We start from the raw sequence: 12,085 nt of genomic DNA on the forward strand, positions 1-12,085 counted from the left end.
GCTGTCATCATCAAGACGGTATGCTACTGGCACAAAAACAGACACATAGATCAATGGAACAGAATAGAGAGCCCAGAAATAGACCTTCAACTCTATGGTCAACTAATTTTCGACGAAACAGGAAAGAATGTCCACTGGAAAAAGACAGTCTCTTCAACAAACGGTGTTGGGAAAACTGGACAGCCACATGCAGAAGAGTGAAACTGGACCATATCATTACACCTTATACAAAGATAAACTCAAAATGGATTAAAGACCTCAGATTAAATCTGAGGGACGCCTGAGTCACTCAGTCAGTTAAGCATTTGCCTTCGGCTCAGGTCATGATCCTAGAGTCCTGGGATCAAGTCCCACATCAGGCTCCCTACTCAGTGGAGAGCCTGCTTCTTTCTCTGCCTGCTGTTGCCCCTGCTTGTGCTCTCTCTCTCTCTCTGTCAAATAAATAAAAATCTTAAAAAAAAAAAAAAGACCCAACTCTGGGAAAGGAATCCATGAAAATCCTAAAGGAGAATATAGGCAGCAATGTCTTTGACCTTGGCTGCAGCAACTTCTTGCTAGACACGTCTTCAAAGGCAAGGGAGATAAAAATGGGGATTATATGCACCTCTTGGTGTGAGGCACTGAGATGGACACTATATCATTTCTCTCATATTTGTGCCAAATGCATACGTGAATCCAATCATGACAAAACATCAGACAAAACCAAATTGAAGGAGATTCTACAAATTAAATGACATGTTACTCTTCAAACATGTCAAGATCATGAAAGATGCAGGTAGACCGAGGAACAATTTCAGATTAAAGGAGACAAAAGAGGGGCACCTGGGTGGCTCAGTGGGTGGGCCTCTGCCTTCGGCTTGGGTCGTGATCTCAGGGTCCTGGGATTGAGCCCCGCATCGGGCTCTCTGCTCAGCGGGGAGCCTGCTTCCTCCCCCCTCTCTCTCTCTCTGCCTGCCTCTCTGCCTACTTGTGATCTCTGTCTGTCGAATAAATAGACAAATAAAATCTTAAAACACACACACACACACACACACACACACACAAAACCAAAATAAAGGAGACAAAAGAGACTTGACAACTAAATGCACAGCGTGACACTGGACTGGATCCTAGACTAAGAAAAAAATACATAGTGTGAAGGACATCGTTGGTGCGAACATGACATTTGAAAAAAGATCTGGGGACTAGATAATAGTATTGTGTGGCCATTAAATTTTCTGGTTTTGATAATTGCATTGTTGTGTAAGAGGACATCATAGTTCTTAGGATGTGCACACTGAAGTATGTAGGGGCAGAAGGGCAAAGTTACTGCTGTTCATTCTCAAATGATTCAGGGACACCCACAGAGAGAGAGAGAGAGAAGGAAGGTGCACTGGACAAAATGTTAATATGAAAAACTGGTCAAGCTGGGTATTCAGGAGTTATTTGTATTCTCCTTGCAAATTATATCAAAAGAAACTATTACAAAAAATTATTTTTTAAAAGATTTTATTTATTTGACAGAGACACAGCGAGAGGGAGAGGGAGAAGCAGGCCTCCTGCTAAGCAGAAAGTCCACCAGGGGGTTCAATCCCAGGACCCTGGGATCATGACCTGAGCCAAAGGCAGATGCTTAATGACTGAGCCACCCAGGCGCCCCACAAAAAAATTTTTAAATGAGGATAATATTACCCACCTCATAAGATCACTGTGAAATGTTGAGATAATGGCTACATAATACCATTTTAGCAGGTGTCAGACCCTTCCTAAATGATAGCTCCTCCCCTCTGTGTTCCTTCTCCAGCTACTCAGACTTCTAAATCATGTCACATCCCTGAGCCCCACGATAGGCAAAGCACTGCCCTATCACTGTGCCTTTGCAAATGGGTTTCCTCTGCTTCTTATTCCCATTGTCCTGTGTCCATTTGACAACCTTTTTTTTATTCTCCCAGGCCCAGCTCAGGTGTTAGCACCCTGGGACGCCTTTCTCCCCTGAAGCAATGAATGTGATTATTTCGTCTTCTAGAGTTCCATGGGACTCAATACAAATGCATTACGACACTGAACCCACAGTGTTTCAGTATTTTCTGTGTATACCAGTTCAGCTCCTAAAGGGTAGGGACCATGTAATATCTATCTTTGTCCCCTCCCTGTGTCAAACATAGTGCCTGGTACAAAGAATGCTCAAATAAAAATATATCAGAATGAGTTAAGTGTTTTCTCTGCATAGGTTCTTTTACGTGAATTTTTTTTTCCATTTTATTTATTTTTTCAGCGTAACAGTATTCATTCTTTTTGCACAACACCCAGTGCTCCATGCAAAACGTGCCCTCCCCATTACCCACCACCTGTTCCCCCAACCTCCCACCCTTGACCCTTCAAAACCCTCAGGTTGCCCCAACCTCCCACCCCTGACCCTTCAAAACCCTCAGGTTGTTTTTCAGAGTCCATAGTCTCTTATGGTTCGCCTCCCCTCCCCAATGTCCATAGCCCGCTCCCCCTCTCCCAATCCCACCTCAATTTTTGAATTGTTTCCCAGGGATGTAATCTTTGAGAAAAATGGAGGGCAGCTTAGGTTTTTAAATTCTAAACTCTGGTCTGTCTGATGATAGATTTGGATCTCTTCTTGTAAACTCTTGTTTCTAATGAAATATACATGTCTAATTGTGATAGCACCTTAATTTTTTTTAAATGTTGGGGCCTGGGGTAATCGTTAACTTCTGACTCTCCCATCATGGTTCTTAAAAGATGAGTGCTGGATGTGATAAGACAACACATTAAAAAAAATTTTAATGCAATTTTACTGTACCAGAGCTTTTGCCGTGATTTTATGTGTATCCTTTATTGTAGTTCCCTAGTTTTGCACACATAACTGGCCAGAAGAGTTTGACAAGCACAGAGATCATGAGAATTCAAAGAGAGACAGACTTTCTTAAGTAAGTATCACATTTTCTTTACTATTTCTTCAATTCTACTGATGCATTGTCAAGAAAATTTAAGGATGAGGCATAAGAATGGTGTTTGCTCACCCAACTGTCTTTCATTAAATTTTTACAAATTTTAAAAGTGTACAATAAAACTGTACTTATTTAAAAAGTACAGTTGACCCTTATGTATATCAGATCATTATGTACAATGGCCAAGACATGGAAACAACCTAGGTGTTCATCAGTAGGCTAATGAATAGGGAAGATGCGGTATAGTTACACAGTGGAATATTACACAGCCATAAAAAAGGATGAGACCATGCCATTTGTGACATCATAGCTAGACCTAGGGGATATTATGCTGAGTGAAATAAATCACACTGAGAAAGACAAATACCATATGATTTCACTCATATGTGGAGTCTAAAAACAAGACAAATGAATAAATGAACAGAAGAATCAGACTTATAAATACAAAGAACAAACTAATGGTTGCTGGAGGGGAAGGGGTCGGAGGGATGGGCAAAATGGGGAAGAGGAGTGGGAGAAATAGAATTCCAGTTATGGAATGAATAAATTAAAGGAATAAAAGCATAGGGAATATAGTGAGTGGTAATAACATTGTATGGTGATAGACGGTAGCTATAGTTGGGGTGAGCATAGCATATAAAGAAATCTAACCACTAAAAAAAAAAAAGAAAGAAAAGAAAAGAAAGAAATCTAACCACTATGTTACATAACATTGTGTATCAACTCTACTCAAGTAAAAAAAAAAAAATTTAATTCATTTTGCAAGAAAAGTGCAACTGACACGCATATAACCTTGAAACTATCACCATAATCAAGAAAATGAACAAGTCCATCACCTCCAAAAGTTTCTTGCACTGTACCCTTTTGAAATCTCTCCCTATCCCAAGGCAACTATTGATCTACTTCTGGTCACTGTAGCTTAGTTTGCATTTGATTCCATACATAAATGGAATAATTCAGTATATGCCTCTTCCATTTTCCTAGTTATTTTGAGATTCACCCACATTGCTGCACATAGCAAATGCTCATTTCATTTTACTGTTGAGTAGTATCCCATTGTATGGATACACCAGTCTGTCTATTGATGGACATCTGGGGTGTTTCTAGTTTGGGGCTGTTACAGATAAAGCTAAGAACAATTTGTATGCAAGTCATGATGTGCACATATAGTTTCATTTTCCTTAAATACATCCTGGAGTGAATTGCCTCGGTCATATGATATGTGTACATTTAACTTTTTAAAGAAACTGCCAAACTGTTTTCCAAAGGAGGTGCACCATTTTACATTCTCAGCAGCAGTATATGAGAATCCCACTTTCTCTATGTCCTCACCAATGCTTTAATTTTTATGTTTGGCCATAATGTTTGAGATGGTGCTTGTGCATTTCATTTGAATTTCCCTAGTGACTAATGATTTTGAGCATTTTTAAAAGTATTTATTATTCATCCATATGCCTTCTTTGGGAAGTTGCCTTTTCAAACATTTTGCCCTTTTTAAAAATTGAGTACTATATCTCCTAATTATAGAGTTGTACATGTTCTCTTTTGTTAATATATGTTTAGTAAATATTTTCTCCCAATTTTGGCTCATTATTTGCTTAAGAAGGTTTTGGGGCTTTTTTTGAAGAGCAAAGTTTTTTACTTTTGATGAAATGAAATATATTTATTTTTCTTTTATACTTAATATTTATTTTGACATATTTAAAAAGTCCTTCCTAAACCCAAGACAGATCCCACCACAAGATTTTCCTCTATGTTTTCTTCTAGAAATTTCATCTCTTATGATCCAAATTTAATTATGGTGTGAGGTATTCCAGGACCATTGGCTGAAAAGATTGTCCTTTCCTTATTGATTACTTTTGGGATTTTGTGGCTGTGTTTCTGGACTCTGTATTCTGATCCACTGATGTTTGTTTTTATTTATTTACTACCACATTTCTTGATTACCATCCCTTATAATAAGTCTTGAAACTAAGTGTTATAAATTCTCCAACTTTGTTCTTCTTTTATAAAAATAGTTTGGCTCTTCTCGGTACTTTGCATTTTTTTTATTAAGATTTTATTTATCCATTTGTCAGAGAGAGAGAGAGCACAAGCAGGGGGAGGGGCAGAGGGAGAAGCAGACTCCCCACTGAGCAAGGAGCCTGATGCGGGTCTCGATCACAGGACCATGGAATCATGACCTGAGCCAAAGGCAGCCACCTAACCCACTGAGCCACCCAGTCATCCCGATACTTCGCATTTTCAAACAAGTTTTAAAATCAAGTTCTCAACATCTACAAAATGTCTGCTAGAGTTTTGATTTGGATTGCATTTAGTTGATACATTAATTTAGGACAGATTGATGTTATTAACAATTTTGCAATTGTTACTGCCTTTTACAGTCCAGGAAAATGGGGTATCATCATTTATTTAGGTCTTCCTTAATTTCTTTCAGCAATGTTGTGTAGTTTTCAGTGCTCAGGTTTTACATATCCTTTGTCAAATTGATTCCCAAGTATTTCATAATTTTTTGATGCAGTCATAAATGTTATTACTTTTAAAATATAAATTTCTGATTTTTCATTGCTGGGATATTAAATGGAGTTTTATGTAGTGTTCGTACATCCTGGAATCTTACTCAACTCACGTATTCTTTTAACTTTTTTTGGTAGAGTCCATAGAATTATCTATAGGTGGTCAGGACACCTGTGAATATTTTTTTTTTAAGTTTATTTATTTAATCTCTACACACAACATGGGGTTCAAACTCACGACCCTGAGATCGAGAGTCACATGCTCTTCTGACTGTGGCAGCCAGGCGCCCCTCACCTGCAAATAAAGGCAATTGTTTTATTTCTTCATTTTCTGTGTGGGTCCTTCCTTCCTTCCATCCTTCCTTCCTTCCAGCATAAACTGATTTATTTAAAAGTTTAAAAAAGCGCAGTAAACTAGAGATTATCCTTAGAATTAGCAATGCTTTGTTAAAGAGCAGGTAGTGTTCGAGGGTAAGAAATGGTATTGGGTGGGGGTGCACCTGCCTTAGTCACAGTGCAATCAATTACGTATTACCTCAGCTGTTACATCCTGGGGGATAGAAGTTGGGGGATCTGTTATTTATCTACAGGGAACTCTACACAAATTAGAGGCTTCCAGACCTCCCCAGTGCCATCCCTCTCTACTCCTTAGGACCCTAAAGCCACCTAGATGGCAACATTCTCTATGCATATATTCTTCCCTCCCTAAGGAACTCTGCAAGCCAAAACTGTCTGCCCTCTGCAGCTGGAACATATATGCAGATCCCTTTTTTTTTTTTTCTTGACTTGTTGTCTTGGCCAGAATTTCCAATAAATTTAGAATAGAAGTGATGAGGGGTGCCTGGGTGGCTCAGTGGGTTAAAGCCTCTGCCTTCGGCTCAGGTCATGATCCCAGGGTCCTGGGATCGAGCCCCGCATTGGGCTCTCTGCTCTGCGGGGAGCCTGCTTCCTCCTCTCTCTCTCTGCCTGCCTCTCTGCTTACTTGTGATCTCTGTCAAATAAATAAATAAAATCTTAAAAAAAAAAAAAAGAATAGAAGTGATGAGCGTGGACATTCTTGCCTCCTTATTCCTGAACATAGGGAGAAAATATTCCATTTTTTAACATTAAATATGATATTGGCTAGAGATTTTTTTGTTGACCTTTCAGATTGAGGAAACTTTCTATTACTAGCTTGCTGAGAGTTTCTTTTTTTTAAAGATTTTATTTATCTATCTGAAATAGAGGGAGAGAGAGTGAGAGGGAGAACCTGAGCTGGGGAAAGGGCAGAGAAAGAGGGAGAAGCAGACTCCCTGCTGAGCATAGAGCCTGATTCGGGGTTTGATTCCAGAATGCTGGGGATCATGACCTGAGCCAGAGGCAAATGCTTAACTGACTGAGCCACCCAGGCACCCTTGATTTTCAAGTTTAAAAAATATATATATTTTATGTATTTATTTGACGGGGGTGGGCAGGGAACACACAAGTAGGCAGAGCAGCACGCAGAGGGAGAAGGAGAAGCAGGCTCCCCACTGAGCAGGGAGCCCAATGCAGGGCTCAATCCTAGGACCCTGGGATCATGACCTGAGTTGAAGGCAGATGCTTAACCACCTGAGCCACCCAGGTGCCCCTGATTTTTAAGTTTTAAATCACCCATGCATTTCTGAGATAAGTCTCACTTGAAGTATTATTTATTTTATGTCATGTTTAATTTCATTTGCTAAAATATAAAGAACTTTTGTGTATGTGTGCATGAAGGATATTGGTCTGTAGTTTTCACACCTTACAGTGAAGATCTTTGTCTGATTTTAGTATCAGGATAATACTAAATGAGTTGGGAAGTATTCTCTTTCCTTTAATTTTCTGAGTTTGTGTAGAATTGGTATTATTTTTCCTTAGGTGTTTGGTAGTGTACACTAGTAAAGGCACTGGGGCCCAGAGTTTTAAGGAAGATTTTAAACTACATATTAAATTTCTTTAATAGGGGCACCTGGGTGGCTCAGTGGGTTAAAGCCTCTGCCTTCGGCTCAGGTCATGATCCCAGGGTCCTGGGATTGAGCCCCACATCGGGCTCTCTGCTCAGCAGGGAGCCTGCTTCCTCCTTTCTCTCTCTGCCTGCCTCTCTACCTACTTGTGATCTCTGTCTGTCAAATAAATAAATAAATATCTTTAAAAAAATAAATAAATAAAATTTGTTTAATATAAATTTTTTAGGTTTATTTCTTTTTTTTGTGAACCTTTGGTTTCATTTGCTTTTCTTTTTTCTTTTTTTTTTTTTTAAGATTTATTTATTTGTTAGAAAAGGAGCAGGGGGCAGAGGGAGAGAGAATCTGAAGCAGACTGTACACTGAATGTGGAGCTGGACACAGGGCTCAATCTCCTGACCCTGAGATCAGCGCCTGAGCTGAAACCATGAGCTGTTTGCTCAACCAACTGCACCATCCAGGCACCCCTCCTCTTCTTTTTCTAATTTCTTTAATGTGGAAGATGAAGTCATTCATTTGAAGCCTTTCTTCTTTCGAATATAGACATTTAGAACTCTGCATTTCCCCCTGAGTACTGCGTTAGCCCCTAATGTTGGTATGTTGTCTTTTCATTTCATTTCATTTTTATTTTAAAATTTTTTAAGTAGACTCCATGCCCATTGTAGGGCTTGAACTCATGATCCTGAGATCAAGAGCCACACGCTCTACTGACTGAGAAAGGTGCCCCTGTTGTGTTTTCATTTTAATTCAGTGTAAACTCTAATTGTCCTTGTTTCTTTTTTGACCCATGGGTTATTTGAAAGTATTTTATTAAATTCCTAAATATTTGGGGATTTTCCTTATATCCGCTGATATTTATTTCAAATTTAATTCCCTTTTTGATCAGAGAACATATATGATTTGATTGGTGAATGCTCCATGTACATTTGAAAAGAATGTGCATTTTGCTAGGGTAAGTATTCTGTAAATGTCAATTAGGTTAAGTTAATTGATAGTATTGTTTAACTCTATTACTTAATGAGTGATTGAGAAATCTATGTGACTATAATTATGAATTTGTCTACTTATCCTTGCTTTCTATCAAATTTTGCTTCATGTACTTTTAAGTTCTATTATCATGTATAAACATTTTGGATTCTTATGTCCTATTGCTGAGTTGACCCCTTTACTTCTTTAACCTTGGTGATACCCTTTGCTTAGAAATCTGTTTTGTCTGAAAAAAAAAATCTATTTTGTTTGACATTAACATAGCTACTCCTGCTTTCTTCTGATTAGTGTTTGCGTGGTCTAACTTTTTTCATCCTTTTACTTTTAACCTATTTGTTTTTCTTCAAGTTTTTAAATTTTTTTAAAATTTATTTATTTGTTAGAGAGAAAAAGAGAGAGAGAGAGCACATGCACAGGCAGACAGTGGTAGGCAGAGGCAGAGGGAGAAGCAGGCTCCCTGCTGAGCAAGGAGCCCGATTCGGGACTCAATCCGAGGATGTTGGGGTCATGACTCGAGCCGAAGGCAACTGCTTAACCAACTGAGCCACCCAGGCGTCCCTCTTTAAGTTTTTTTAAAAACAGCATCTAGTTGCTTTAAAAATATTTTAATTGGGGTGTTAAGAGTATATTCTGTTGGGGCGCCTGGGTGGCTCAGTGGGTTAAAGCCTCTGCCTTTCGCTCAGGTCGTGATCCCAGAGTCCTGGGATCGAGCCCCGCATCGGACTCTCTGCTTGGCAGGGAGCCTGCTTCCTCCTCTCTCTCTCTCTGCCTGCCTCTCTCCCTACTTGTGATCTCTGTCTGTCAAATAATAGATAAAATCTTTAAAAAAAAAAAAGAGTATATTCTGTTGATTGATATGTTTGAATTTAAATCAACCATCATGCTTTTTGTTCTCTGTTCATCTTATCTGTCCTTTGTTGCTTTTCTTTTTTCTGCCATCTGTTGGATTAATTGGGTATGTTTCATGATTCCATTTTATTTTATATGCTTTGTTAGCTTATTAGCTGTAACTTTGTTTTTGGTGGTTGCTTTAGGGTTTCTAAAACATATTTAACTCATCACAGCCTATCCTCAAATAGGACTATGCCACCTTGTATAAAGCATAAGAACATTATATCCTATACTTCTAGGAGCTCAGTAACAGTAGCCTTAGTGCTGTTGTGGTTACTCATTTCACATCTACAAATACTATGAACCCCATAATACATTATTATGTTTAAACATATTATACATATACATTATTATATTATTACTTTTATTTGATATAATCAATTATTTTTGAGGCCCTTTATACTTTTATTGTTGTAAATAAATAAAATCTACCATTTTAACAATTTTTAAGTGTACAGTTCTCTGGCATTAAGTACATCCACAGTGTTGTGCAACCATCACCAGCCATCCATTTCCAGAATTTTTTTGTCATTCCAAATGGAACTCAGTTCCCATTAAACAACAACCCCTTTACCTAATCCTTGCAGCCCCTGATGACTTCTGATCTCCTTTCTGTTTCGATGAATTTGCCTATTCTAGTTACTTTATATAAGTAGAATCAGACATCAGATAGTATTTGTCCTTTAGTGTTTGCCTTATTTCACTTAGCATAATATTTTCAAAGTTCTCATGTTGTAGTATGTATCAGAATTTCATTCCATATTAAAGATGAAAAATATTCCATTATATATACACAACCATTTGTTTCTCTGCTCATCTGTTGATGGACACTTGAGTTGTTACGACATTTGACTATTGTGAATAACGCTGCTGTGAACACTGGTGTCCAAGTATCTGAGTCCCTGACTTCAGTTCTTTTGGGTATTTACCTAGGACTGGAATTTTGATTTTATGGTAATTCTTGTCCAACACTTTGAGGAACTGCCAAGCTCTTTCTCACAACAACTGCCTCATTTTACCTTCCACCAGAAATGCACAAGGGTGTCACTTTCTCCACCAATACTTAATATTTTCTGTTTTTCTAATAGTCATCCTAGTAAATATAAAGTGGATTTTCATTGGGGTTTTTGCTTTGCATTCCTAGTGACAAGTGATCTTGAGAATGTTTTTCACGTGTTTCTTGGCCATTTGTATATCTTCTTTGGTCAAGGAGTGGTTCTCCAGCATGCCAGGCAAGATCTGTCACTTAGGCTGAGCTCAGAGGTCAGGTGGAAAGTCAGAAAATTGCACTTAATATAGACTTTGCTGGAATTTTCGAGGCTCACCGTCACACATGTCAAATCCAATGTGATAGGATGACTCAGAAGTGGGATCAAGACTGCTGATAAACTTCTGCCACAGTCAGGAAGCAAGGTAAGCCAGACCAGGTGAAGGGCACCAGTGGGTCCATGTGGAAGGCCACTTTGTAATAGAATGACCAGAGAAGCATCCCTGTCTTGACCTTTTTCCATAGCCTCTGAGAGTGGTCTGCTCTTTGTTTTTGTTTTTCTAAAATGTTTGAACACTTGGAGATTTTCATCTGACTTCTTAATGCGAACTCATCAGAACATGGCCAATGAGGAACCTGTTTTATTGCAGGTGTGCCCACTGCCTGGCCCCCCGCCCATCTGACCCCTTTGCTCGCTTCTGTCAAGAATGCGGCTCTCCTGTCCCACCCATATTTGGCTGTCGTCTCCCACCCCCGGAAGGAGCTCAGGTGAGCAGCAGAATCTTCAAAAATTTCTTTCATTGGTTTATCTGATCTTTAATAGCCACAGTAGCATAGTACCTGGTATTCATGATCCCCAAACATAAATTCTTGTTGAAAAAATTACTGACAGATTAATCTCTTATTGTCCAGTCTCTTACTTAAGAATGGAAAACCTTGTTTCCAATGCCATTTCTTTCAGTGGCCTTAAAAAAGTACAGGCTGAAAAGGATACTGAAATCTTACTGTTTCAGTGATATGTGCATAGATAAATATCTATGTCCTACTTGCATGATATTCAGTTTATAACCTGTGTACAGTAATATTTCTATTCTAGAAATAAATGGAGAGAAGTACTAATTCAAGTCTTTGTATCCTTAAGATACATCATTCTGTCCAAAGATGCTCTTGGTATAACCTATAGAGGGATCAACTAAAAAATTTTGGCTGTTAAGTGTAGATAATAATTGGTATTAGCCTACTAAAGAGTTTGTAGTTAGAAAAGATACTCAGCTTACTAAAAATCAAAACCTTTGCCAAAATGTGTTGTCTTTTATGCATTTGAAACTTGGGGAGTTTTTTGGAGTAGGGTTTGCAAAATGAAATAAAAGGATCTATGATGTTGACTGAAAGATAACCATCTTTAAAAAGGTAGTCACTAAGAAAAAGCCACTAATTCAGTGAGTTTAAGTCTAGAGTTCTAGAATTGAGTTATATCTTCAAGCAAAGGGTGAGAATCTAAATGGATATCTTTTTTACATTTTATTCCAACATATTGCTCAAGAATGTTGTAGAAGTTAATTTAATTTACTATAAAATACCTTGAACTTCATGAAGAAGATAATACAGCAAATAAAACATAAACAGCTCTCAGTAGTTTGGATTTTCCCTGCTTATATTCATTTGTTGGTACAGTGTCAAAGATATTTTTTACTTGCCTGAAAACAGATTTTCAAAGATTTTATTTATTATTTTAGAGAGAGAGATAACATGAACAGGGAATGGGACTAGGGAGAGAGAGAGAAAGACTCCCAAGCAGACTCT

At 38.3% G+C, this 12,085-nt stretch overlaps 1 protein-coding gene across 6 annotated transcripts in view; it reads left to right on the forward strand.

Annotated features, from left to right (window-relative positions):
• Positions 1-12,085, forward strand: part of DZANK1 (double zinc ribbon and ankyrin repeat domains 1) — a 64,892-nt gene that overhangs the window by 20,555 nt on the left and 32,252 nt on the right. For all 6 annotated transcript variants that reach the window (XM_045980129.1, XM_045980130.1, XM_045980128.1 and 3 more), the window contains 2 exons: positions 2,830-2,915; positions 10,933-11,050. In XM_045980129.1, coding sequence (XP_045836085.1) covers positions 2,830-2,915; positions 10,933-11,050 — 204 coding nt within the window. The remainder of the gene's footprint in view (positions 1-2,829; positions 2,916-10,932; positions 11,051-12,085) is intronic.

This window comes from Meles meles, chromosome 16, assembly GCF_922984935.1.
Source record: "Meles meles chromosome 16, mMelMel3.1 paternal haplotype, whole genome shotgun sequence".
Lineage (NCBI taxonomy): Eukaryota > Metazoa > Chordata > Mammalia > Carnivora > Mustelidae > Meles > Meles meles.